The sequence below is a fragment of the Thrips palmi genome, unplaced genomic scaffold (genome assembly GCF_012932325.1).
Source record: "Thrips palmi isolate BJ-2018 unplaced genomic scaffold, TpBJ-2018v1 HiC_scaffold_17, whole genome shotgun sequence".
Taxonomy (NCBI): Eukaryota; Metazoa; Arthropoda; class Insecta; order Thysanoptera; family Thripidae; genus Thrips; species Thrips palmi.
The window spans coordinates 6,493,773-6,519,025 of record NW_023144626.1 but is presented as its reverse complement, the minus strand read 5'-3'; the positions used below and the strand labels follow the sequence as shown (position 1 = coordinate 6,519,025).

Here is a 25,253-nt window from a genome sequence, read left to right as displayed (position 1 = left end):
GGGGACGTGGCGTGGGCTTGTTGTTACTTAGCACACGGCACGGGCACTCACTGCGGTCTGCGCCGCCTGGACCTCGCTATATAGTGTAGCGGACGCGGCAGGCCGCGGGGGCTTGCGCGGGGGCGTCGGGAGGGGCGAGTGTCGTCACGCGTGCCGACAGCCCCGCCGCGCCATGGTGTCGTGCGTCGCACGCGTCGCGCGGCGCGCACGGCAGCCCCAGTATTGTCGCATTGTTTGGTGCGGCACTTTGTTGAGGCTTTCCTAGCGCGGAGATGACATCACGCCCCGCTGTGCCCCGCGGCTCCCCGCCCCTTCCCCGAGGGGGGCGTTTTCTCCAGCAGTGGCGTAAGTTCTCGCACACCCTCCGCCTTCCTCGACGCACTGCCGTGCACTGCCGCCGAGGCTGCTGTCCGCGAGTGTCACGCCTGTTTGACGGCGGCGTCCTGGCCGAGTCCTGCCCCAGCCTCCGCCGTCGGGCCGCCGCCATGCCGCCGCCGTCCAGGACTCCAGGACCGAGCAGGCGCGTGACGAAACCGGAAGCATGTCGTCGCCGTTAGCGCAGCACGCCGACAAGACGCGACGGACGGGGAGCTGGCCGAGTCGGCCGGAAGGGCAGAACGACGAGAACGCAAAGAGGTGATTGACAGGAGGTGCCTGGACCGCCAAGTTCCATCAATGTTGACTTGGCTCCCTGAGGACGACCTGCAGGTACACTGTACCTACAGTGGTGCACTCGGCTGGGGAGGACGACCTGCAGGTACACTCCACTTACAGTGGTGCACTCGGCTGCGGCTGCAGAGAGAGTGCTGCGCAGAGCGGCGTGGCGACGTGGTAGGGACAAGTAGTCCGCGCAAAGACAATTAGCTGGAGACCAGCACAGGCTGGTTCTGAACAGCGCTCCCGTCGCCTTGTCTCTCTCGCACTCGTGGGGCGCCCCGTTGGGGTGCGAGAGAGACAAGGCGGAGAGGCTCTCTTCGGAATGAGACAGGTGCATGATTTGCTTGCTGGGGTTGAAAGGAACCCCGCCGCCATGCACGGAGGCAGCGAGAGGGAGAGAGCGAGCCCCTCGTTCTGCTTGGGTAGACACGCCAGTCGAGCGCGCCAGTGTGGCGGTTGGCCTACCCTCGCATTCACAGGCGCTTCGGCGGCGGCCGCTCGCGCCTCGCGCCGCGTTTCACACACCCGCAGCGCGTTTGCGAGTCACGAGCGGAAGCCAGCGGTTCAAAGGGCCGGGCCATTTTGAAAGACCGTTTCGCCGCTCTGCCTCTGTCTTACTCATCGGACGCCCCGTGGGAGTCCAAGAGAGACGGCGACGAAAATAAACGACTCTCGGAGTCGGTCCTCCAGGCGACGCCCGAGCGACGCCCGAGCGACGCCAGGCCGGAAGAAAGGGACAGTGACGCGGAGAGTGCGAGGACTTGAACGCGCGGGAGCGGGAAGGTAACCCGGAAACGCGGAAACTCGGAGCGAAAGCCCAGCGGGCCGGAAACGCATGGCGTGTGTCTGCGCAGCGCGCGCAGCGTGGCGGGGCGGGCAAGGGGTGGGGTGGTAGGCTGAGGCGTCGAAGGCAGCCCAATTCCCTCCTTTCGGCGAGGGCCGAGGACTGTCGTCGCCTGGCCGGCCTGTCGCGGCCCGCGGGTGGGATGGAGACGGATGGGAGCGGTGGGGTGGGCGGCGGCGCGGCGGCGCGGCGGACGTGTCGCCGTGTCGCGGGGATTCTCGCCTTGGCTCGCCCAGTCGAGTTCTGCCCAGCGCAGGTCGCGGATTGCCCTCCCACGAGTTCCGCCCACAGCGCCAAGGTGAGTGAGTGCGAGTGCCACACGCATCGCTTTGTCTCTCTCGCACTCGGCGGGCGTACCGTCGGGGTGCGAGAGAGACACAGCGACGAAACGCTGACATCGACGCGTGCTGTTGCAGATGAAGATCGTCGCGATGGGGCTTCCCTCGGGGCTGCCGCTTCTCTGCCTGGGCGCAACTCTGCTGTTGGGAGTGAGCCGGGTCGGCGCCGGGTAAGGCAATGCTACGCTGCTACGCTTCGGTGGAATTGTTGGCGTGCCCGTCCCTCTAAGTGCAGCCCCTCTAAGTGGTGCCCTTGTCCCGCAGGAACGTCGGCTTGTCCCTCCGGACAGAGCCCCTGCCGTCGAAGCCCAGGGCGGAGAGAAGGCTCAGCCTGGACGCGGCGTCGGGGAAGCCCGGCCGCCCCAGGCTCATCTCCTTCAGCACCGATAGCAGTCAGATAGGGGTGAGCTAAGCAGACTGCCTTAGACTTCAAAGAGACTTCAGAGGCGGCGTTTGAACCCAGGGCCCTGCTTGCAGGTGGAGTTGGGGTTCACAGTGCCGCTGCTGAAGGTGCCGCTGCAGGGCGCGCGGACGGGCTCGGCGGGCGCGGCCGGCCCTGGGATGGCCGGGCCAGTGTTCAAGGAGCCCATCGACGTCAACGTGGGCGCGCTCTTCGTGGCGGGCTCCATGCTGCTCACCGTCATGGGCATCGTGCCCGCCGTCTACCACGCCCTCGCCAAGCCCAAGCCGGCCCACACGCTGCACGCCCGCTGTGAGTAGTCGGGGTGTTGTATTGGAGTAGCGGCTGGGCTCGAGGACTCTAGCGCCGGCGCCAGCATCCGCAGCGCATCCTGCAACCGTGTCACGGGGACTGCGTTCCGTGCGGCGTGCGGTGTTGGCAGGTGACGCGGACGTTGGCCGCGGTGCTGCAGGCCGGAAGGATGACTCTGGGCGGCCTGCTTGGTGCTTCGCCAAGGAGCCAGTCGCTATTTCGCCCTTGCTTGACCTTGACCCACAGCCGCATCGGAGACGGCCCCCGAGGGGCTGCTGCAAGAGGCGACCCACCTGCTGGAGGCGGCGGAGGCGGCGCTGGCTCGACGGGGGGTGGACGCATGGAGCTGCGGCGGCCGGGCGCTGTGCACCGCGCTGGCGGGGGCGGCGGAGAGGGTCCGCCGGGGCGGCGGCGGCGCGGCCTCCATGGACCTGGTGCTGCACGGTCTCGCCAAGTAAGTGTAGAGTGTCACAAATCTCGATGCCAAAGAGAAGATATATCAAAAGACTTTTTTTTGTTGTAGGAGTCCCATGGTCTTGGAATGGGTATCTGGCACCAAACTGCAAGACGCCGCGTCGGGCGAGGAAGACTCCGACCACTGCATGCGCAGGTTTTCGCGCTGCGCCGTGCCAAAGGAATTCACCTCCCTCCTGGACCTGGGCAGAGCCTCGGCCTCGGCCTCGACGGGCACGAACGGCAACGGCTCAGAAGCGTCCTCCGAGAACAACGTGCTGTCGTGACGCCAACGCCACCCCTAGAGTGGACGACTGCTATTCTGTGATAATGGGTAACTTTTAAGAGGGGAACTTTTGAAAGAAAGAACTGGAACTTAGTTTAAGGAAAAATTTAAAACAAGAAAAAAGATTTTATTAAGACTGCTGAGAAGTAGAACAGTGAAGTTATTTACACACTAAAAACCAATGACAATTTGGACACAAAAATGTATTTTACAAACAGCAAATAAAAATGTCATAAAATAGGGAGAATTTGGACCTTACATTATATAAAAAATAATATGTACAAAAATATGTACCTCTTCAAATAAAACTCAAATAAAACATAAGGGCTGTGGTTTTAAAAGAACTACATGCACTTTGTGCACATGAAAATAAAAAAATAAGCAAATACATATCAACATATCATATATAGTTTACAAAATCAAAGCGGTTCCTGTTTAATCTCTTGCTTAATATGCATATTGGTTTTGGAGGGTGGGCCAGTCATATACATTCCTTCAAACATGCGGCCCATGTTGACCACAGAATAGGCGCTGTGCTTCAGGAAGTGCTCAGCATGATCCTTCAGCTTATAATAAGCTGTGTCTGTTTCCACTGATATTTTGAGATGCTCTGGAATCACAAATAGAAAGAATAAAACAGATGAAATAAGACGCAAGGATGAATGAAAAGAGCAAATATAGGTTACAGCAACACAAACTCTTGTCATTGGTGGGTATTTTTGACAAGTCAAAGATGTGCTGAAAGTAGCTCAACTGATTATACAGTTCAGTGTCTGTGTACTGCAAAAGAAAATGCACATAAATGAGTTGCTAAAATCATATTTAATTCAGGACATTTTGCATTTGACTTCACTTTCAACTAGAGTGCATACCTCTTTGAACATCACCCCTTTCTCACACAAATTGCAAATAGGGTAGTTGCTTTGAAACCGAAGAGGGAGACGTCTTGTTCTTTGAGTACATGCAGGATCCTCACAGATCAGCCAACACTGTAAATAAAATAACATTAGGCCAAATTACAAGTAAAAATGATATGTTGCTTGAGTAATGAAAATAAAAATAAGCCTTACAGCATAATAGCGTTGAATATAAGCCCGCATTGCTAGTGTGAGAGCATTTTGAATGGGTGCCAAATGCTGCATGGGTGATTGATCACATTCTGCATTGGTACATTTTTCTAAGACAAGTTGATATTCACCAAGCTCCTGAAATTTTATTTCGTTATTAGACAGAAAAAGGTACACATATTTAACCACTCTTCCAGACTGGAAGCTTAAGTGAAGTAAAATTTATATACTTACTGTTTTGCGGTAAGGTGAATCAATAACAATTTCCTTATTGCATTTAGTGCAAGAGAACTTAAACTTCTCACAATCCCGGAAACGCTCCCGAGCATCTAGAATAGCCCTCTCTCCAAACATTGCATCCTCGTTTTCTTCTGCCCTTTGTAACTGGCGTCTATATGAAGTTGGATCAAGACCCAGACATTCTGCAATGCGAGCAGCATCTGTACCGTCTATAGGGTCACACAGCCTTGACACAACAGGATGGATTTGTTGTGATAAATAGTACTTAATATCCACTTTCAGGTTGCTGCTGCCCTTTAGTTCATCAATGTGGTAGGCACGTTGAATTGCGCTCAAATTGGAGCCATCCTAAAAATCAAGTAATTTTTTTGTTATTATTAATTGTTTGAGCTTGCAGTTATTAATTTAAATGGTGACTGTCAGTGAAAGACTTACCTCACAAATCACGTATGAGACAGTATCTCCCTGTTTAATACGCTTGCCCCCTCGAGAATTCAAGCGCATTGCTACCAACACATGAGGCTGATGCTTGCAGTCGACATAGTCAACAGGGTCTTTGGTGAGCTGTTTGGTAATAGCAAGGAGTTGAATGGGAACTTTCCCCTCTTCGAGGTCTTCACGTAATCGAACAAGGTGAGCATGTATTGCTTCTATTCTGTCATCAGGAGGCATATCGGACAATATTTGAGACAGAATAAACCTAAGAGGAGGAAGGAAAGGCAAAAATATAATTTATCTGTGAAACAAGGGACTTTAAAATTAAAGTAAACCAAATCAGACTCTTCAGCTACACTAGTTACGTACTTTCCTGCTTCTGCTGAAATTTGAGACCAATCACGTCGGACAATATCCAAACCTTTGAGCTCTTGGGAGGTCACAAAATCACCATTTGGTAACTGGCTAATGGTCACAGCAGCATATTTTTTCTTCTTGAGCAAGAGCATATACTTGAATACACCATCAACATCAAGTTCAACTTGCCGATAGAGTTTGTTGACCTCAGCTTTAATCTGCAACAAATTGGGCGAGGATCAGGCTTGATTGAAGAATCTAATGGCAATTTTAATACAGAACTAAAACACTTAAGTAAATAGGAACAGAAAATGTGGCACTAACCTTGTGACCAATTTTGAAAACTTCTGAATAATCCAGACAGTTAGTATTGATCATAATAGAATCAGTATCTCCATATATCACATCATAGTTCAGTTTCTGGACAAGGTCTCTTGTATTGATTAAAATTTCCCGGCCCTTGGCTAGTAATATTAAAAAAAGTTCACAAAAATGTGTTGATGTATATAGTTGATGAGGTTCAATCAAAAGTTACATTAAAATGCTCACCAGTAACTAATGCAGCAAGCGGTTTGGCATAGAACCTTGAGAAAGAAAATCCCAAGCACCCATACATACTGTTGGCAGTTAATTTCAGAGCAGTTTGACGAATATTATACTGCAACATCAAAAGACCATACTTAACACTACAAAAACTCACTCAGGATTGATTCTTTTACCAAGTTAAATAAGACCTTACCTGCATTCGTAGTTCATGAGATAGGTCTGGGTTTTTCATGAGTTTTTTAACTTCTCTTCTGCTTTCAACAAGTTTCCTGATTTCAGTAGGCAGAATTCCTGGTTCAAGATTGGACTGAGGAAGATCTGGCTCAACATCATCCTTGAAGGTAAAATAGATTGAATGTGAGTCAACAGTGATACTATTTTCTGGTAAGCTAAAATTAACTATGATAAATTGATAACTTACATCAAGCTTCTGTGCAACATTTACTGTAGTAAAGCATATATTGTACTCTTGGATAATTGATGGATACAGAGAATTGAAGTCCATTAATAAAATGAGTTTGTCATAGAATCCTTTCTTGGGGTCCAACACCAAGCCTCCAGAATAAGCTGGCTTCCTTCTACTGGAGGTACCTTGCTTTTTAGTGCGGTTCCCTCCTTCAGCACCAGTTTCATCCAAATCTTCAATGTCTGCTTCCTGGACTTGCTGATAAAGACAAAATAATGTCTACATTAATATCGCTGGATTGAATTTGTTCCATTATTAAAAACACAAATTAACAATATGACAACAGATGTCTACCTTGCCAGTTTTCTTGTACTCCTTATCTGGAACTATATATTCTTTTTCAGTAAATGCATGTAAAAGGAGATATTCATTGCGTTCTGACCTTCCACCCATAAGAGTCCGTGACAAAAGATTTCCTAGGATAAAAGATAAAGTTTTATACTTGCTGCAAGTTAAAAGGGAGAAAAATCTATTAAATTGTAACTACTGTTGAGATCCTTACCAGCAATATTGGTGATCTGCATTGCCAGTGGCAAAACATTAAGCTCACACATGAGGCGAATAGTGTACACAGCATCTTGCATAGTTCGAGTGATGAGAGTGTACATGTCTCGTGAGTTTCTACAACAAAAACAAAACAATAAGTAAAATGGGGAACACTCCTACTATGATGCATAATTTAAAAAGTTACAACCAAAGTTTGAAAGCAAGACTTAATTTGGTGACTTACATAAAATATTTACGAATCTCATCAGCTGGAACATCTTGGCGTTCATCTTCTTTCAATTTTAATACCTAATATAGTGTGAGGAAAGAAAAAATATATTAATGCATGACTTAATTCAGGAGTAGAATTATGAATGAAGTATTAAATGACTCACAGTCTCACACAAAGCACTAAGATCATAGCTTCGGCATCTGATTAACTCTTTGGCAGAAATTTTAACATCACACACAAGTCTTCCACACACTGGATTCCTTTCTAGCTGTATCCGACCCTAAGAGAGGAAAAATATAAAACGTATTTTTATTGTTGCACTTTTAAAGTGAATTGGCAGGAACTGAGAAATTGAGAAATGTAATGAATACCTTCATTTGTGGTGGATTGGCCCTTTTCAGGCGCCCCATTCTTGACCAATTGGGCACTTTGTTCACAAATATACGGTGCATGAGTACTTCCAAGTCAAAGCCAGAAATATCATGGCCCACCAATAGGTCAGGATCCAGCTTGAACAGTTTTGCAAGGAAAAATCCAAGCAAAGCTCTTTCAGTATCAACCTTCTCTGTCTTGGTACCTGAGAAGCGTGTAGCAGCTTCCCTGTGATCAAGGGGCCATGGCATGTCACAAGGCTTAGTAAAAGCTGTGAACAAAAATTCCAAACTGGAGCAAGAAACAACAAAATAGAAATAACAAACACATTAAGGTAGTGATCAATTTTTATACCACAAAAATGTTGTTGAAAGGGAGGATTTGGTGCTGGACGGTCCAAATGGAACTGGTGGTGGACAAGACACCCAAGCATAACAATCTCACTTTGATGGGTTTTTGGATTAACTACAGTTCTCATGTTGAGTGAGGCCACCACTATAGGTGGTGGTGGTATAGGCTTGCCTGAGTAGATTGTGACATGTTCAGGTTTTGAGAGACTGGCTTCAATCTTGCACCAGCTCACTGAGTTCTTCACAGGCTCGGGGGCATGTAGATCCAACCAACATGGGCCTTTAATGCGCCGTTCAATTAAAAGTAACTCAAGGCTGTTTGTGTTGGTGCCAAAGATCCGACTGAAAGTAGAACCTTCCAAATTGCTTGGCAATGCACCACATGACGCAGGATACTTCACCTCTAAGTATTCAGATGATAGAGGCACATCTGGCAGATTAAAGGCATAATTTTTTGTCACTTTCTTTGACTTAAACTGGGTTATCTTGAATTTCTTAGCAACATTGTTATTAAATTCATTGTACACATCCATGAGAGAGACAGATTTGCCCGTTGCAGCTTTGGTAGTTAAATCCACTTGCTCTTCGCGTGGCAAAATGTAGATCCTCCTCTCAATATTTTTGACACACACACAGCAGCTGACATGGGATTTGGCCGATTCAATCCAGACTTTACCAAACAAGTACACAGTTCCAGGCTGCCGGAAAGGATCTTCATAGGCATCCAACCAAAAGAGGCGAAGAACTTGTTCACCTTTCTCGTTCGTTACAAGAGGCAATTTAGATAGATCTAAATTAACATCCACAGGTACAGCAGAATTCTCAGTATCTGCTTGCATGGCTGCCCAAATCAATTGTTCTTCTGTAAACCCAGATTCACTTTTAGAATCTAACTCGGACGGCCCCTGTTTTAAATTATCAGTAAGATTTGGCTCTTCCTTAATTTTGGCTTTTAAGTCAACCTTTTCATGTGAAGAAGAACTAACAAATGAAACAGCTTTGTTGATATCCTGTGAGTCAAAATCTTCAATGTCCCAGTTGACATCATTAGCAGCTGAAATGGCATTGCACTCAGGAATATCAGTAGGAAAGCCATCGTTGGAATCAAAATCATCAATGCGTTGAGATTCTGCAACCACTTCCATCTTCTCAGGACTCATGGGTTCACTTTTAACAACCACGATTTCTTCTTGTTTAACGATCGGCTTTATCACCACTGGAGGTTTGGCAACTTCTGGTTTAGGCTTTGGAGGTGGAGGTTCTGCTTTTGGAATCTTGACACTCTTCTTAAAAGATTTCAAATAGTCACTTGCTGATACTTCCACAATACCACTTGAGGATGATGTGTTCAAGTTTCCATCACAGTTAAGTTCAGACATGATGTCCCCCAGGACATCATCATCTTCTAATTTAACGTTGGATTCCTTTTTCTTCACAGGCATGTTCATGAGCATATTACGAATGCTGGAAGATCCCTTGTTCTCATTGTGTTCAGATGACTTCCCTTTCTTTGAAGATGCAGATTTGCTCTTTGAAGTTTTAGATATTGATTCCTCATCCAAATCATCATCAAAGATGTCTCTGCCATCTTCAACATAGCCACTTCCATCTGAAATTTAGAACGAAAGCATTTAGGAGAAGTCAAAGCCAAATTTTGCAAAAAATACTAAACCATAGACCTACCATCATCAACGATCCAATCATCTGCACGCTCTAGCACTTTCCTGCCGTACTCTTTTTCATCGACTTCTTCATAAACTCGGTCCACATCTGACACTTCATACTTGTTCTTGCTGCCTTTCAATTCTTTCAGTCTTTGAAGAGCTGCAAACTTCCCATGCTTATCTAACTTCTGGCGTTTCTGCCTGCCTGATGCTAGAACAAACGCAAACAGGAGAAAGACATTTGACAATGGCAATCACACAGGGGGGAATCTGAAGAGACATAGACAATTGTTAAAAATTGTTGAGAAATTAGTGAAGGAAGGGGCAGCTTCTAGATTTGAACCTGGGACTGAACATGGGTACACTGCACTTATAACCTAAAGACATTGCAGTGATAGATTTTTACCAAGTAAATCCATTCCAATTTACGATTGACAGTCACGCATTGATGATAAATTAACTATGTTAACTAAGTTAATTATGCATTCAAATTAAAGGTGAAACAATAAAAAGCAAGATCGGCGTTTACACATGAGATAAATCATTTGATAAAATCACTGAACTTACCGATTGAATCACTCATTGTGGAAACACAGGTGATTTCTTGGGTCAAGTGCGTAAAAGAGAAGCAGATAGGTAACTACACATAATAAATGCTAAAAACGGACATCATAATCAAAATGAAAACAATGGGACAAGCAACAGCTCGGACGAGTCGAGTCAGATGTTTTTGGCGGCAAAATTCAGCGCGGAAGAGTACCTACAGGAGAGGCGGGACTCTCCCCACTACTCCCCCCTTGACTCGGATTCGCTGGCAAAACAAAATGCGCCAGAAGCTCCACGTAAGAGCGACAGATTATAAAGAGTTCCTCTCAAGAATTTTAAAATTATACTCAAGCTTCTTTGCCGAAAGGATTCGCACTTCTACCCTTTTACTAGCAGAAATGTTCGCAGCCAACCAGCCAATCACGTCCCAGATATGGCATCCCTGGTACGAAGTCGCCGTCTCAGTTCGTCATCTCTAGCCGCTCAGCTGGCGCTGGCAAGGGCGCCAGGGGCGCCCGCGCGGTTTACGATTCAGTATGACTCGGTATCGGAACCGGGTTGAACATGCCGTGTGGTGACATTCCCTGACTACTAGATTTTCGTGTCCTTACTACAAATGTAATAACTGCTACGTTACTCGCACCCTTTTTCTGAGAGCGCGGCTGAATACTGGCACTGTCACTCATCAAAGCCACTGACAAACTGACATATTGCTGAACCATGGATGAAGGAAATAAGAACGAGTAAGTATTTTTCGTTGATATTCTACTAAATTCAAGTTTTCAACCCCTGTTATGACCGCGAACGCCTTGCCATAGATGCCTGCGAATGGCCTTCGAAAACATAACCTAGCTGTAATCCCCTGTGCACTTGTCATGTTTTGAACCGACATCCTGTAAGGTGGCCGCCTTCCCCATTGATTCATGTTGGACGGTCAGCATCTGCGAGTGTACCAATTACGAAAGTGTCCGTGTCTTTTCTTGAGCGCCATGCGGCACGCGTATGGCCCCCCTTATCGAGTATTATCGATGGCCTGTTGCTAACATGTGTGTGTGAGTGTGAGACGATCCCCATGGCCAGTCCTTCGAGAGGGTCCAGCAATTAAACGAAAGCATGACGAGGTCTTCCCCTGGGTGGACGATGAAGTCGTTGTTTGGGCTCAGCGTTTAACGATCAGTGCGTGACCGCCCCGCCCCATGGGACCCACGAGAGATTGGGTCTGCTGTGGCCCTGGCCGTGGCTGGCGCCTGGCTAGGCCCGGCGGTTTGACCGCCACCGCCGCTCCGCTCCGCTCCGCTCGTGTCGTCCTGCAATTCGTTTTCGCTCTCGCCGGCCTCCACGGGTCCGCGGCGCCACGCGGCGCCACTCCGCGCCGATAGCGCCGATGTGTACCTTTGCCGTGGAGGCGCCAGGACCGCGGCCGCGGGGGTCCGGCTGCTGCGCGGCGCGTCTGCTGTGGGAATTCCCGGCGTGGAAGGAGGAGGAGGGAGGGGGAAGGAAAATATTAGCACGTCGGTGATTGGCGGCGCACGCACCGCACGTCCACCTCGGCGGCCTGTGTGCCTACGGTGTGGTGGGTGGCCTTCCCTTTTCAATGTCGCCCTTGTCTCCTAGTCTCAACGAGGGGAATTAGGCAGTACTCGAGTCAGGGGGCCGTGGCCGCGGGCCGCAGCGTGGCGTGGCGTGCTTTAGTCGAGTGGAGGAACCGAAACTGAAAAGCCGTTCCTAGATCATGATTGGCACATTTTGCTGTGACAGCCGCAGCTCGTGGCTTGGCGTGGCGTGGCGGAGGGCAGCTGCAGACATTCCGAGAGTGGGTTCGTCGCTGTGTCTCCCTCGCACTCGTGCGGCGTCCCGTATAGGTGCGAGAGAGACGGCGACGAAAACTCGTCTCAGAATCAGTCTGGCGGTCAGCGAGTGCCCGCTCAGATGACGCTGTGCTCGCGATTCGCGATCCCACAGTGTGCTTGACGAGCTAGACGGGCCTCGGCGGGCTGTCGACAGCCCGACGGGCCCTCGTGACATCACGCGGATGCAACGTCACTGCACACAGTGCAGTGCTGCGGTGCTGACTCGGGGTGTCGCGAACGGCCACACCACCCCACACCACCTACCTGGTGCCTTTGCCTTTTACCAGACAGCCGGAAGCACGAGGCACGCAATCCCCCCCCCCCCCCGCTTTTTCCGCGTAGCCATATCGTTTTATCGCGCCAGGATCGCTGATTAGTGCAAGTAAAGCCCTGCGATACGGCCAGCCTATCCCAGCCTAGCCAGCAGCGGCCGGCAAGTGACCCCCACACTGTAATTCGGGGGTTCTGGGTGGAGCGCCTTGAGGCGTGAAGCTGCACGGTCGCGCCACCGCCACACCACCCTCCGGGATGAGTCATGGACTCGACCAGGAACTTTGCGGTGGCGAAGCGGCGAAGCGGCGAAGCGCGTCCAGTGCAGCCAGACGGCCAGGCCGCCTTCCTCCTTCAGGCACAATGACACTGGATGGACACAATGCAATCCCGCCCCGCGACCCGCTCTATCAGCGCGCAGCGCGCAGTGGTATCAGAATGGGGGCAACTTGGTACGCGGTACGTCAGAGTCCTCCTGCACGGTAGCGCGCCCCCCTGCCTCCTAGCCTGTCAGGCGTCGGCAGCGTCAGCAAGGGCACGTACGTCAGGCCGCTGGGGAAATTCCCCCGCCCATCCTGGTCATGGGAGTCCTAAGTCGTCGCCTACTCGGCACCCGGCAGTGGCGGATCCAGAGACCAGAGGCGGTTGGGGGTAGGGGCAAAGTAGCACCTTTTGCCTCCTCACGAGGGCAACGTATGGCTTTCTGACTACTTTCCAGGCGGCTATCTGGGGGGGGGGGGGGACGACCACCGCACCCCGATGCGTCTCTGACCGGCCCTCCCTGTGTCCTCCAGGTGCCCGCTGGAGTCCGAGGCCCTCGTCGGCGACGGCCTGTCGACGCCGGCCGCCATCGTGCGGAACAGCGTCCACAACGGGGGCAGGGCCAAGCCGAGTCGCAGGAGTGATTTCGACCAGCTGTATTTGTACAGCAAGCCCAAAAAGCCAGGTGATGTCACCCGCCACATGCAATTTTATGACAATATTTAGGCCAATTTTAGCCAATTTTGGTTTTTCAAGGGTTTTTAATTATTGTTAGTTATTGAGTTCGCTCCTTATTGTTGCTCAGGTTTTTTTGAGCGCGTGTCCCGCACATCGAAAGGCTGCGACTTCCGCGGGGGAGCTGTGTCCCTTTTCCCCATACTGGACTGGCTTTACAACTACAAATGGAAGAGTGATACTATCTATGATTTGATTTCGGGAACTACGGTTTCAATCATGCACATACCTCATGGTAAGAAAAATATTGGGGTGAAAACGATTGCATGGTGAATGCATTGAAGTGATTTTTAATGCTCTGAATCAGTCATCTTGTAATTTTGAAAGTAATAAGGATTTGAATTTTAGGAATTGCCTATGCCATGCTAGCAGGAGTGCCTCCAGTTGTTGGAATCTATATGGCCTTTTTTCCTGTGTTCATTTACACACTAATGGGAACATCAAGACATTTATCGATTGGTTGGTGATAAATTAAAATTACTAGTGTCTTTCTTCTCATAATGATTAAATATTTCCTATAATGCAAAGCTTACTGAACATTCCAGGCACCTTTTCCGTCGTTTGCATGATGACTAGCAAAGCTGTATTAATGTACTCCGATACTGAAAGTCTAGGAATTGGGTCAAATTCTTCAGCAGTCGTGCTGGACACTGGGGAAAATCACACCAGTTTAACTCCAACTCAAGTTGCAGCTGCAGTTTGCTTTGTTGTTGGATTTTGGCAGGTATTTCGTAAAACATGAATCTATGAATTTTATTCCAATGTTTTACACATATTTTTAAAGAAAGGAACATTTTTTACATTATGTTTAAGGTGGTGATGGGGATATTCAAAATGGGAGTGCTGAGTGTTCTTTTATCAGAAACTCTGGTTAGTGGTTTCACTACTGGTGCTGCAGTTCATGTCATCACATCACAAATAAGCAAATTTTTTGGGTTAAAACTTCCTCGTCGAACAGGGCCCTTGAAAATACTTTTCGTAAGTAGTCTTTTAAACACACATTTGAAAGAAAAAATGAAAAAAATGTAAAATTAATTTTATTTTTTCTCTTTTTGGTCTTAAGGTTTATTATGATCTTTTTGCCCATATTCTGGAAGCTAATCTAGCAGCTGTTGGCATATCTGTTGTTACTATTATTATTCTGTGCATATGGAATGAGCTGTTAAAGGTACAAAAGTTTTGAAGGAAAAGAGGTGGTACTATTATTTTTTTTGCATTATGTATACCTATTTACTTTTTGCAGCCTCGTGTGGAAAAGAAGCTGCCTGTTCCAATACCGATTGAGCTATTTGCCATCATTATTGGAACACTAGTTTCATATTTGGCAGATTTTGAACATGTATATAAAGTCAAAACAATAGGTCATGTTTCAACTGGGTAAGATTCTGGGATTTATTTTAAATTTTGGTGTTGTTATCTGCTGTTTCTTTACGTTATTTTCTGCTTACAGATTACCATTACCTGAGCTTCCTCCTCTTTGGCTGTTTCCAAACCTCCTTGTTGATGGCTTGGTCATTTGCCTTGTGGCTTTTTCGATCAATATGTCCATGGCCAAAATTCTTGCAAGAAAAGCTGGAAATTACAGTGTTTCTGCAAACCAGGAACTTTTAGCTGGGGTGTGTATCATGGAAGTTTTTCACGCAAGAGCTACTTATCACAATTTACAATTATGTTAATTTGTCTTTTTAATTTTGTAAAGGGATGTGCCAACTTGTTTGGATCTATGTTTGGCTGTGTACCAACGGCTGCATCACTATCTCGTAGCATGATCCAACTGAAAGTGGGAGGAAAAACACAATTAGCAAGTTTCTTCTCATGCCTTATTCTTCTTTTTGTCCTACTCTTTGTAGGCCCTCTTTTCCAACCTTTACCAAATGTGAGTGTAAACTTAGTTTGCTGGTCAACATTTTTATGATGCATTACGTGGTTGTGTTACCAATAATGAGACTTCTTTTTCCAGTGTGTTTTGGCCTCTATTGTCGTTGTAGCATTAAAGGGAATGATGATGCAGGTAAAAGACCTGTTTCATGCCTGGAGGCACTCTCATGCAGATGCTCTAGTTTGGTTGGGATCATTCCTTGGAGTTGTTCTTTTGGACATTGACTATGGGCTGGGTCTTGGAGTTTCATTTTCACTTTTAACTTTGGTCATCAGAGGACAGAAACCTATCTTGCGAGTTTTAGGCAATGTACCAGGAACACAAATCTATTTGGATGTCAAATGTTACCATTCAGTAAGTTAATTCTGTACCTTACCTACTCACATTTTATGGTAATTTGGCAAACATCTTGTCTTATGCACGATCTCCCCTCAGGCTGTTGAAATACCTGGAATACGTATCGTTCAAATAGCTGGAGGACTCAATTTTGCAAACAATGATTACTTTCAACACAAAATTTTAAGTCTAATTGAGAAAAAAGCATCTTATGACAAACAAAATGCATCTTCTCCTGTTCAAACAATTATATCCCCAAACACTCAATCTAAGGTACTGTACTTCTTCCCATAGCTTTTATTTTAATTATACTATGTATCACGTGTCTGTTTCAAATTTTATTTTTGTTATATCTCGCAGCCTTTATGTTTGATCTTGGATATGGTATCAGTATCCTTTGTGGATCCATCAGCAGTTAAGGCACTTCTGTCTTTACATAAAGATGTGAAGAATCAAGGACGTATTTTATGTCTTTCCAATTGTTCTTGTAAGTGATTAATTCTGTACTAAGCTTTTTACTTGATTTCTCTTTCTTAAATTTGTTATCTTCTGTTTCAGGGAATGTATTCGAGAGTTTGAACAAGTGTGGATTTTTCGAAGACTTTTCAGACTCCTACCTATTTTCTTCAGTTCACGATGCAGTCAGTTTTATTTCTCGTCAGTCAGTGGCACTTTGATGGTGTTTTCTATTACTTGATATGTTTCATATTGTGATCTGACCCAAATTTGTTTTTATAAGCTGTGATGATAGTTGGTGACACATTCATTGTGTTAAATTATTTTTTATTTGTTTTCACATTGTGCAGGAATGAATTTAAATTTATCTATTTTGATTTTTATTTCATGTTATTAATTAACAAGTTTATGTGTACTTTACTTTGTGATGTAAGACAGTGACAATCCAGTCAAGTGTCCAATGAATAGAGAGGCCCCTATCACTTAGGCAGCTAGTCTCTCTTCTTGCTTGATATTTTTGGATACTTTTAAAATTGAGAAGTGGAAGCAACTGTGTTCCTCTAAAAACTTTGGTGATTGGTTAGAAGTTAACTAAGATGAGGCTGTATTTTCAAAAGAGCTATAAAGACATGGTAGTGTACTTTATTTTTAAGGCAAGATGGCTATTTTTCATTACTTATGTCAAAGTCAATTTTGATGACTTTAACAAGTTTTACAGCATGCTACTTATAATTTTGGATGAAGAGTGTTTCATGACAGAAGGGTAATGCCTTTTGAATGTTACTTTACACTTTTGCCTCAGGCACATTCAAAGGGTTTACTTTGTTAGCCAGTATTAGTGCTACTTCAGTACTTAAGTAATGTAAGGACCAATTCTGTGATCCCATAGTGCAGATAGGTAATTGGACACTGACAACATGAGCTCAGTGTAAGGCTGTGGGTTTAGAGAAACCAAAGTATTGTTCAATTTGTATGTCAGCATTCTGAATAAACATTTAAGTGTCCCGCTCTTTTCATTTTCATCATTCTACCTCAATGCTAACATTTTTTTAAATTTTTTTTAAGAAGAGGATAAATGAAAAGTCCAAGTATATGTAAAGACAAAACTATAGTACTTTACTTCTATGTATCACAGTAACCAATTAGAAACCAACATTTTTTTGAGTGGTATACAAGGAGGAGAATACACTCAGGAGGCTCTAATCAGAAACTTATCAATTAGTAAATTATTACATTAGATTTGCAAATCATACAATTATTTGAAAAATAGAAGGTGACAGAAAATTGCAATTAGGGACTTCTACAAAGCATTAGCTGTTCAGAAAATTGTAGCTGTACCCAATATTTTTTTAATGGTCAAAACAGCAACAGTCTGCTTACTGGCACCTCTGAAAGCATACATACAAGAGAGTGAAGCTAGCATGGTGGCACATGCTCACCACTACTGTCGATAAGTTCCATTTTTCAGCAGATAAACAGCATTTTCCAAGTTGGACAATGCTGTTGGTATGTCGTCAAAAGTCAATGCCCCAATTGCAAATTTACACCATTTTGATGCCTTTTCTTTTTGCTCTGCAGTAAGTACAATTTCACCTGAAGAAAGAGAATGATATTTTTAAAGTGAGTTTCATGTTCAAAACTTGGCTTTGTAAAATCCATTCTTAAATAATGCCTGTATGAAAAAATGTAGAAGTAGTTTAGTTTCCAGTTCTGCATACCTGATGAATTGGGTTGCCAGGATGAGTCACCTGGTGGCATGGACGGATTCGAGGGCTGTGCTGGCTGCACTACAGGTTGAGGTGCCGGGGTTGATGGTAAATTGAAACCAAAATCAGGGGAGGGCAGAATTGGTTGTGATGGAACATTTGGTGGTTCATTGGGAAATCTTGGAGGAACTTGCGGTAGACCTAATTGTGGTGAACAGACATGACACACATTAATGTTTTGGCTGGCATCATCAATGATCATCCTAATCTCAATTGATTATTTACCAAAATCATCTGTAGCATTACTGGATCCAGGACTAGTAGGCTGAGGAATTGAAGGCAAATTGTTAGATGCCCCATCCTGCATGTTTGGGTTCACTGGGCCGGCTGCAGCATCACTGCCAAAACCCTCCTCATCTTCTTCTGACTTCATGGGACCCGGCACAGGAGTTTCCCCATTTTTCAAACAGTTGTGTATGTACGCAGCCTTCCACTTTGCATATTTACGGTTTTGTTGAATTTCTTCCGACAATTCTCCAAAGGTGGTCAACACATCAAACAACATCCCCGATGTATAAAATGCCTTGACTACATTCCTAAAGAAAAATGATAATGCACAAGGTGTTCAAAAATAAAGTAGCTTAAATCCAGACCAAATTTCATAGTTACTTAAAGGACTTACTTTCCAAAGTTTGCAGCTCTATCTTGACTATCTGCCCAAACAAAGAGTTTCAATGCATAATTTTCAATGTGGGCTTGAGCAGCGACTTCGTTAGTGATCGCTTCATTCTCTTTCAGCTCCTTTTTCATTGCTTCTAAACCATCCATCATTTTGACAAGAAAGCCTTTGCTTTCATCTGACTTTCGGTCAATTGTCAAAGCAGTCTGCAAGGCGTACAGCTGACCTGTAGAAAATTACCCATATAATTAGTGATAGGTTCTGCAGGAGGGGAGGCAATGGTGGTGAATCATACTTGTGGAGCAGAGAAAAAATTCAAATGAAACAATGCAATGACATTATACGCGAATAAAACTGTGAGAATAATGTTATTCACGGTCAATGTGAGTCAGCAAGCCTCGCAGTTTTATCCTTTCCTTTCGCAGTGAGAAATTTGAGTCATAACCATTGAACAGTATTATGCACTTACTCCAATAGGAAACGACTGGATCTCGCGAGGCATGTTCCTGGGCGATTTTGAGGTAATGTTGTATCGCCTTTAAAGTCGGAGGACAAGCTGGAATATCAGCCATTCTTAACAAAAATTTGAGGTAAAACTAAATATAAAATATATTTCAGCACAGCAGAGAACAAACAAACAAACTGCGAATAATCACGACCCCACCCCTCCCCTCGCCCCCCTCCCCAGCGCCGAGAAGTGCTCTAGCCAATCCTATTGCTATTGCCATTGCTATCCCTAGAGACCCTCCCGTCCCGTAGCGGACCTTGTTGCGAGGCTAAGCCGCAAATGTATGGGAAATTCCATCCACGATCCCAGTTACTACTCCAGTTACAAACGGTTGGTGAAGTAGGTGAAGTTGGTGGTGTACACCATGGAGCTACGTTTGTATATCGTCCTTATTTTATCATTGTTACTTGGAGACCAGCATGTAAATTTTCGACTTACAGCAGAACCCGTAATTTGTTTTAGAAGGGCGCCACCCAGGTGCCACATGCGGACGGTGGCCTACCTTGCCCCTGTCGCCTTCCCTATTTCCATGCCATTTTTAAAATAACAGGCATTTTACAGGATTTTTAAATTTTAAGACGCTACCTTATTTTAATTTTTACTATCTTGAAATTAAAAAGAATGAGAGAGAAATCTGCAGCTTGTTTAATACATTTTTTACTTCATCTAACATAAAACGTATGTGTACACAATACAAATCACCAAAAAACTTATGATAGTTTACATCACAAAAAATCACAGATAAATGAAGTCAAAAATAAAAGCAGTCCCAGTACACTTGATATGATAAGAAACTATTTTGAGATAATAACACAGCACATATGGGGAGGGGACAGCAAAGAAATGACAAAAATGAAAGACACAGGTTTGTCATGGAATTTTCTTGGCTGGAAAGAACTGAATCACAAGAGGCGCCTCTGGAGCTTTTTCAAGTTTGGCTTTTGATTCTGTAAAGAGAAAACAACAATGAAAAATGTTGACCAAAGAATCATTTTGACTTTACATACCAAATTCTCACCTGAGGTTTTGGCTTGAGCATGGAAAGATCTACAACAGGCATTAAAGCAGGGCGACCATGGGCACATTGAAATGGAAGGTTACAAAGGGAAAGGTTGTGTAGGAATGCTTGGCAGTCCGCAACAGTGAGTGGATGACCAAATTTGACAGCACCTTAAACAGGAACACATAGGAGAACCCGTCAGACTATTTATTTCGCACCAACTACTTGTCTACCAAAGAAAAGGAGCAGTTACCTCGACAAGCTTCCGAACTGATGACGTTCTGAATTATGGTTGGATGATCTGTTCCAACGCCTCTTGTGTTGAGAAGCGAATCCACCTGTTCCCTGATAAGACTTTCCAAGTGCTGTCGTAGTACTGACACTCCTCTTCCGTGAACCTAGTATAAACATTTTACTTATGTAGAGGCACTCAAAACCAGGATTCCGACATCTACAGTTGTGCAAAAGCAAGATATCACTATGAATTTCAGTGTACAAATCCAATGAATTTCAGTCGAATTTTGAAGAATTTCAGTTGTAATTCGATTAATTTCGGTCAAATTTCGATAAATTTTAATAAATTTTAGTGAATTTTTCATGTTTATGATGAATTTTGAGGTACAAATTTTACTACAAATTTATTTCCCCTAGTGCAAAAGAGTACACAAACCTCTCTGTTTTCTCGCAGAAGAAGACATGTGGGCACTCGTAAAACACTGATTGTGGTGGAATCAACGACACTGAAATGAAATCCAAGATTTTCCATTTTTCCTTGGTAACTTTCAAGAATACGGACTTCAATAGAACTCAGTTGCATAGGTAAAGCTGGATCAACAGGAGCTGATTTCCATTTGGCTTCTCCATCATGTTGTTTGTAATCTATGAAAACAGAATGATGGAAAGGAAAGATGATTTATAAATGTAATTCCATACATTTAAATTTCAAACATACTGTACCCTCAGTTAAGTTTTCAACTCTAATGCGTTCATGAACTGCATGCTGATCAAATAGAACAATGACATCTTTGTTAATATTTATAGTCACCACTGTAACTATAAATTTATTGTCGAGTTGTCCCAAAACCTACAAGAGCAGAACATATTTAAGAATAATTGGAATTAAAGATCACCCTAGTACCCTAGTTGTGCAAACCCTAATTCTTACTCTCAAATTATTGAATAAGTCCTTAGAAAAACTGTAAGGAAACATAACATTGTAAATTTTAATGTCTGATTGAGACAGCTCTTGGTTTGTAGCATTTGAGACTTGGCTTTCAGCCTGTATTTTTGTAGAAAATGTATCAGCTGCAGAGAGTAACTGATCTACAAGGGGCCAGAAATCAGTTTTTTTGCCTGGAAAGTTGAAGAAGTGAAATAAGTCAAAAAGATTAACTGAACTTTTTTCAAAATGACACCATGCACACGAAAAATTTCCCATTTACGTACCACCTTTATTGCCATCATCACTGCTCCATTTAACAACAGAAAGATCATCCTCCATTCTAAATGGTGTAATACTGGGACTTTTGCTTGGCTCATTGGTAACTTTGTCATACAAAATAGGAGACATTCCTTTTGGAAGAAATGAATACCTGCAAGAAAAGATACAATTACAGTCTCACTTTAAATGCATAACCAGGAAAAGTGGTAAACCAAATATTACCTATCACCAATTTTAAAAGCACCCTGCCTCTCTTCTTCTGGCTTCTGGTAGGTGGTTAAACCACTTTTTTGATGTAAGTAAAATGATTTTCCATTATGATCTAACTGCTCAATCCACTGTTGTTGGTCATTTGAAGATGCTGTGGATGGGCTGTCTTGAGGTACACCAGAGGGTTGGACCTCCATAATATTGGGCTATAAAAAATAAAATAGTTCAGTAAGTTTGCGATAAAAATGGAATGTGGATGGCACACATTTTTAGAATAAACTACCTGGTAATTCTTGGTTTCTGTGCAGTCATCCTGAGAGGGATGTTGGCTTGGTATTGGTTCTAGACACTTTGAGACTTCATCCACTTCTTTATCAAGAAAATTAATGTGGTTGTGTTCTGTTGAGACTGTTTCTTTTGAACCCTCAGCTGCTTCAAAATTCTTTTTGTAAATATCAGGAATAGAGGATGTGACCTTGCTAGTTTCTTGCTTACTTGTGTCTGTGTGAATAAAATTGTTATCAACAAGTTTCAACATCTCCTCATCTTGATTCATATCTTGGGAGTCAGAAGACTTTTCTGTAAACTGGCTTTCAGAACAAGAACAAAATTTCTTGACTAGGAGCTCATCTTCCTTTGCAAGTTTCCGTTTCAAAAGGCTTGGACTAATAGGGTCACTTTGAACTAGATTCTCTACACTCCTCGAAGATTCCTGTGACGAACAAGGAGAACTATCATAATCCACTATCTTTTTTGGCAGTGTTTGCTGCTCACGGTCTGCGTCAGTAGATTGGAATATATCTAAACTAAATGGAACAGCATCACAGAGTCTTGTGCTAGAATGTCCAATACTATCATCAGGGAGTGACATTTCGGAGTATACTGAATTTTTTCCAAGTGATGACTCTCTAATACCAACAGACATATCTCCACATCTAAATTTGGATACTTCAGCCACTTGAGACATAAACGATTCATTACTGCTCTCAGTAAAAATATCCACATGTTCCTGGTTACCTTTGACACAAGTGCTATGCAGTGTCTCATACTTGTTCTCTTCACTTCCTGATGGTTTAAGCACATTTTTATTGCCTTTGATAACATCATCAGCACGCCTTTTACTGCATGAAGTTATAACTGGAGCACAGAAATTAGTTGAAATTAGAGTATTTCGGTCTTCTGATCTACAGCTTGATGCGGCAGCAGAACTTGCTGCATTGGCAATAAGGGAAGTGCCCTTCTCTGAATTTTGTATAGAATCCACACTACTTGGAGTAAAGGTATTTTGGACATCTCTTGATTCTTTCAAGTTATTCACAGGTGATTTTGCAAAAGCAACTTGATGTGTCTTATTTAACTTCCCTTGATTATTGTCAGTTGTGAACATAGGTTGATGAGTAGTGTCTCTTGCATGATGAGTTGGCAATTTAGTCTTCAGCAGTATTGGTTTTTCACAGGTAGCATTGAAAGAAAACTTGTTCAACTTACTTAGGAGCTTTTTTCTCCGGATTTCTTTGATATTTGCAAGAGCGTTCACAGGGCTAACTGCAGCTTCCCCCAAATCTCTTGAGTTCTTTTCTTGTAGTCTGAGAGGGTTGTCTATGGTGCTAGAGTTTTCTTGGAAGTATATGGGTTCTGGTATGAAACTTTTCGTAGGTTTAGTTACAACTGGGGCTTCAGGTCGTTTGAATAAGAAATGCAGTGACTCTACAGAGTGGCGCGATCTCTCAGAGCAATCAGTTTCCGTCCAGCCTGAAGGCTGCTTTGGTTTCTCTTTCAGAATTGGGCCACGTGCCAAAGGAACATAGGGCTTCTCTGTAAGAACAGAGCCTGGATCTGATGTAGAGAAAATGGTGCGCTTTACATCTGTAGCACGGGAGAAAGTCTCAGACGAACAAGTTGAAGGAAAACATTCAGTTGATGGTACAGGTGATAAATTAACTGGGCATCGATTGGCAGGTAGGCTATGAATAGCTCTAGGTAAATTTTTGGTGCTAATGGAGTCATCAGATGTTTCAGACACGTCACCGCCAATGGCAACTTCTCTTGCCAGAAGATTTATCTCATCAATCACAGATTTTATTTTGCGAGGCGGCTCACTATCCAAGCCATTACTTGCAGAAGGCTGATTAGCTTCCCTTTCAATAAACTTTCTCAGGAGGTTCTCGAAACAACTGAGCAAAGAATCCCAGTTACAAAATTCAACAAGAGTCTTCTTGGGGTCAAGTGTTATGTCATATTCAGACAAAGGACATGTTATATTAAGCACAAAAACTGCATGTTTGTCTCTTTTGGGAGGAGAAAAGGCTAGAAACACGTTGTGATTCATTTCCTTAGATATAGGAGCATAAGGAACATTGTTTGATTTTAGAATTGCACTTCTGGACAAGAGGGAGTTGACAAGCTTGTGTATTTTGGTCTTTAGGAGAAGACGCTTGTTGATGTAAATAAACTGGAAATTTTTCAATGGGTTGGCCTCATTTGATATATACCCTTCCACTTTGAAAGGCCCCATGGATTCTTTCACAGCAACAAGATTACCAGCTATACTGTCACCAAATAAAGTTCCAAATGCCGATTGGGTATCTTCAGTTCTTTGCGTCTGCAACATTACCTCTCCATTTTCATCATTTCTGAGAGAAAATGAAATCTGAAATGTTTTAGGGACATGATCAGCAATCAAGCACAGCTCAGAGCAAAACAGAATGTCAAAAGATAAGAGGAAACTCACAGAAGGATTTATCAAAGCAATTGATTCAATGTGGGACTTTATTTCCTCCAAATCCAGAGCTGGCTTGATTCGAGCTCTTCGCACAGGTCTATTGAATAAGAAGTCAGCAACCGTAATAGTTGTACCACAGGATGCTCTAGGCTGTCGTGATTTGCTAACGTTGAGTGCTGTTCCTCGTGTGAACACTTTGCAGAAAGTTTCATCAGAGCCTTGATAACGGGATGCAATGGTCATTGTACCGCACACCTCTGATATACTGGACAAAGCTTCACCACGAAATCCAAAATGGCTAAGATTACTTTGCAGGTCTTGGAGTGAACGACATTTACTAGTCATATACCTGGTGAGAAAATTACGAAGAACTTAGAGATTCCATTATTTTCATCAAACCTTATGGACTCCCACTTTTCTTTAAGACTAACATACCTGGAACCAACAAGACTTAAATCAGTTGATGATAGTCCACATCCATTGTCAACCACTTGTATTTTATAATTTTTGAGATCCACTCTGACAGCAATGGAGGAGGCACGAGCATCAATGGAGTTGAGGACCTAGAAATAAAACGGCATTTCAAAAGCTTTCTTAAGGCTTGATCTTAAGATAGCAAACAACATCCAACCTCAAACACATACCAATTCCGTGACGCACTGAGCAGTGGTTGTGACTGTCACGTCCGTTCTGAGGGAGGAAACTACTGCGGACGGCAGCCTTTTGATACCCATGGCATTGCAAGCAATGATCTCCCGTCAAATAAACCAAATCAGAGCGGTTGTTGTTAAGCTGCAGACAACTACAGACAACTTCAAACAGTTTCCAACGCACGTCACATTTTTCATAGAGAGCCGCTTTGAAAAAAAGCCCGCCTTCCGCCTTCAGGCTTCCGCCGGTTCCGCCGCGCCCACTCCGGTCTCCGCAAAATGAGAAGCAGGCGCCGTGAGATGTGTTGACATCGCTTGGTTGACCGAGCGAAAGCGCCTTCCCCCCTCACCCACACACACACACACAGCTGACGTGACGTCGTCGGGTCGTGACGTCACGGCAGCCCCCTCCCCGTTTTATTGGTCGACTCTGTGTCTGTGTGGTGACGATAAGACGAGCCCACAGTCGCTGTACGGCAGCCTACGGCAGCCTAGCAGC

General features: G+C 44.5%; 4 protein-coding genes across 4 annotated transcripts; 1 reads left to right on the top strand and 3 right to left on the bottom strand.

Moving 5' to 3' along the window:
• Positions 1-3,402: 3,402 nt before the first annotated feature.
• LOC117643373 (DNA polymerase alpha catalytic subunit) lies at positions 3,403-10,256 on the bottom strand. Its single transcript, XM_034382220.1, has 19 exons — positions 10,073-10,256; positions 9,525-9,716; positions 7,846-9,450; positions 7,491-7,762; positions 7,283-7,399; positions 7,132-7,196; positions 6,904-7,022; positions 6,696-6,817; positions 6,357-6,599; positions 6,129-6,269; positions 5,939-6,047; positions 5,714-5,853; positions 5,402-5,607; positions 5,033-5,297; positions 4,592-4,945; positions 4,361-4,495; positions 4,163-4,279; positions 3,989-4,070; positions 3,403-3,900 (listed from the first exon to the last, which is right to left on the bottom strand). The coding sequence occupies exons 1-19, from the start codon at positions 10,086-10,088 to the stop codon at positions 3,710-3,712; spliced, it is 4,491 nt and encodes a 1,496-aa protein (XP_034238111.1). The 5' UTR covers positions 10,089-10,256; the 3' UTR covers positions 3,403-3,709.
• Positions 10,257-10,516: 260 nt separating this feature from the next.
• On the top strand, positions 10,517-16,848 carry LOC117643374 (prestin-like). Its single transcript, XM_034382221.1, has 14 exons — positions 10,517-10,794; positions 12,966-13,117; positions 13,238-13,402; positions 13,516-13,626; positions 13,713-13,891; positions 13,981-14,145; positions 14,231-14,335; positions 14,411-14,544; positions 14,618-14,783; positions 14,867-15,043; positions 15,128-15,400; positions 15,482-15,655; positions 15,743-15,869; positions 15,941-16,848. Exons 1-14 carry the CDS (start codon positions 10,772-10,774, stop codon positions 16,057-16,059), a joined length of 2,070 nt encoding a protein of 689 aa, XP_034238112.1. The 5' UTR covers positions 10,517-10,771; the 3' UTR covers positions 16,060-16,848.
• Positions 16,849-17,164: 316 nt separating this feature from the next.
• LOC117643375 (vacuolar protein sorting-associated protein VTA1 homolog) lies at positions 17,165-18,882 on the bottom strand. Its single transcript, XM_034382222.1, has 5 exons — positions 18,693-18,882; positions 18,227-18,449; positions 17,830-18,140; positions 17,557-17,745; positions 17,165-17,431 (listed from the first exon to the last, which is right to left on the bottom strand). Exons 1-5 carry the CDS (start codon positions 18,793-18,795, stop codon positions 17,280-17,282), a joined length of 978 nt encoding a protein of 325 aa, XP_034238113.1. The 5' UTR covers positions 18,796-18,882; the 3' UTR covers positions 17,165-17,279.
• Positions 18,883-18,968: 86 nt separating this feature from the next.
• LOC117643663 (DNA mismatch repair protein Mlh3-like) lies at positions 18,969-25,128 on the bottom strand. The gene is made up of 12 exons (XM_034382673.1): positions 24,749-25,128; positions 24,540-24,667; positions 24,114-24,453; positions 21,666-24,032; positions 21,395-21,588; positions 21,178-21,323; positions 20,897-21,084; positions 20,689-20,815; positions 20,402-20,610; positions 19,985-20,129; positions 19,750-19,901; positions 18,969-19,678 (listed from the first exon to the last, which is right to left on the bottom strand). Exons 1-12 carry the CDS (start codon positions 24,836-24,838, stop codon positions 19,634-19,636), a joined length of 4,131 nt encoding a protein of 1,376 aa, XP_034238564.1. The 5' UTR covers positions 24,839-25,128; the 3' UTR covers positions 18,969-19,633.
• Positions 25,129-25,253: the final 125 nt, after the last annotated feature.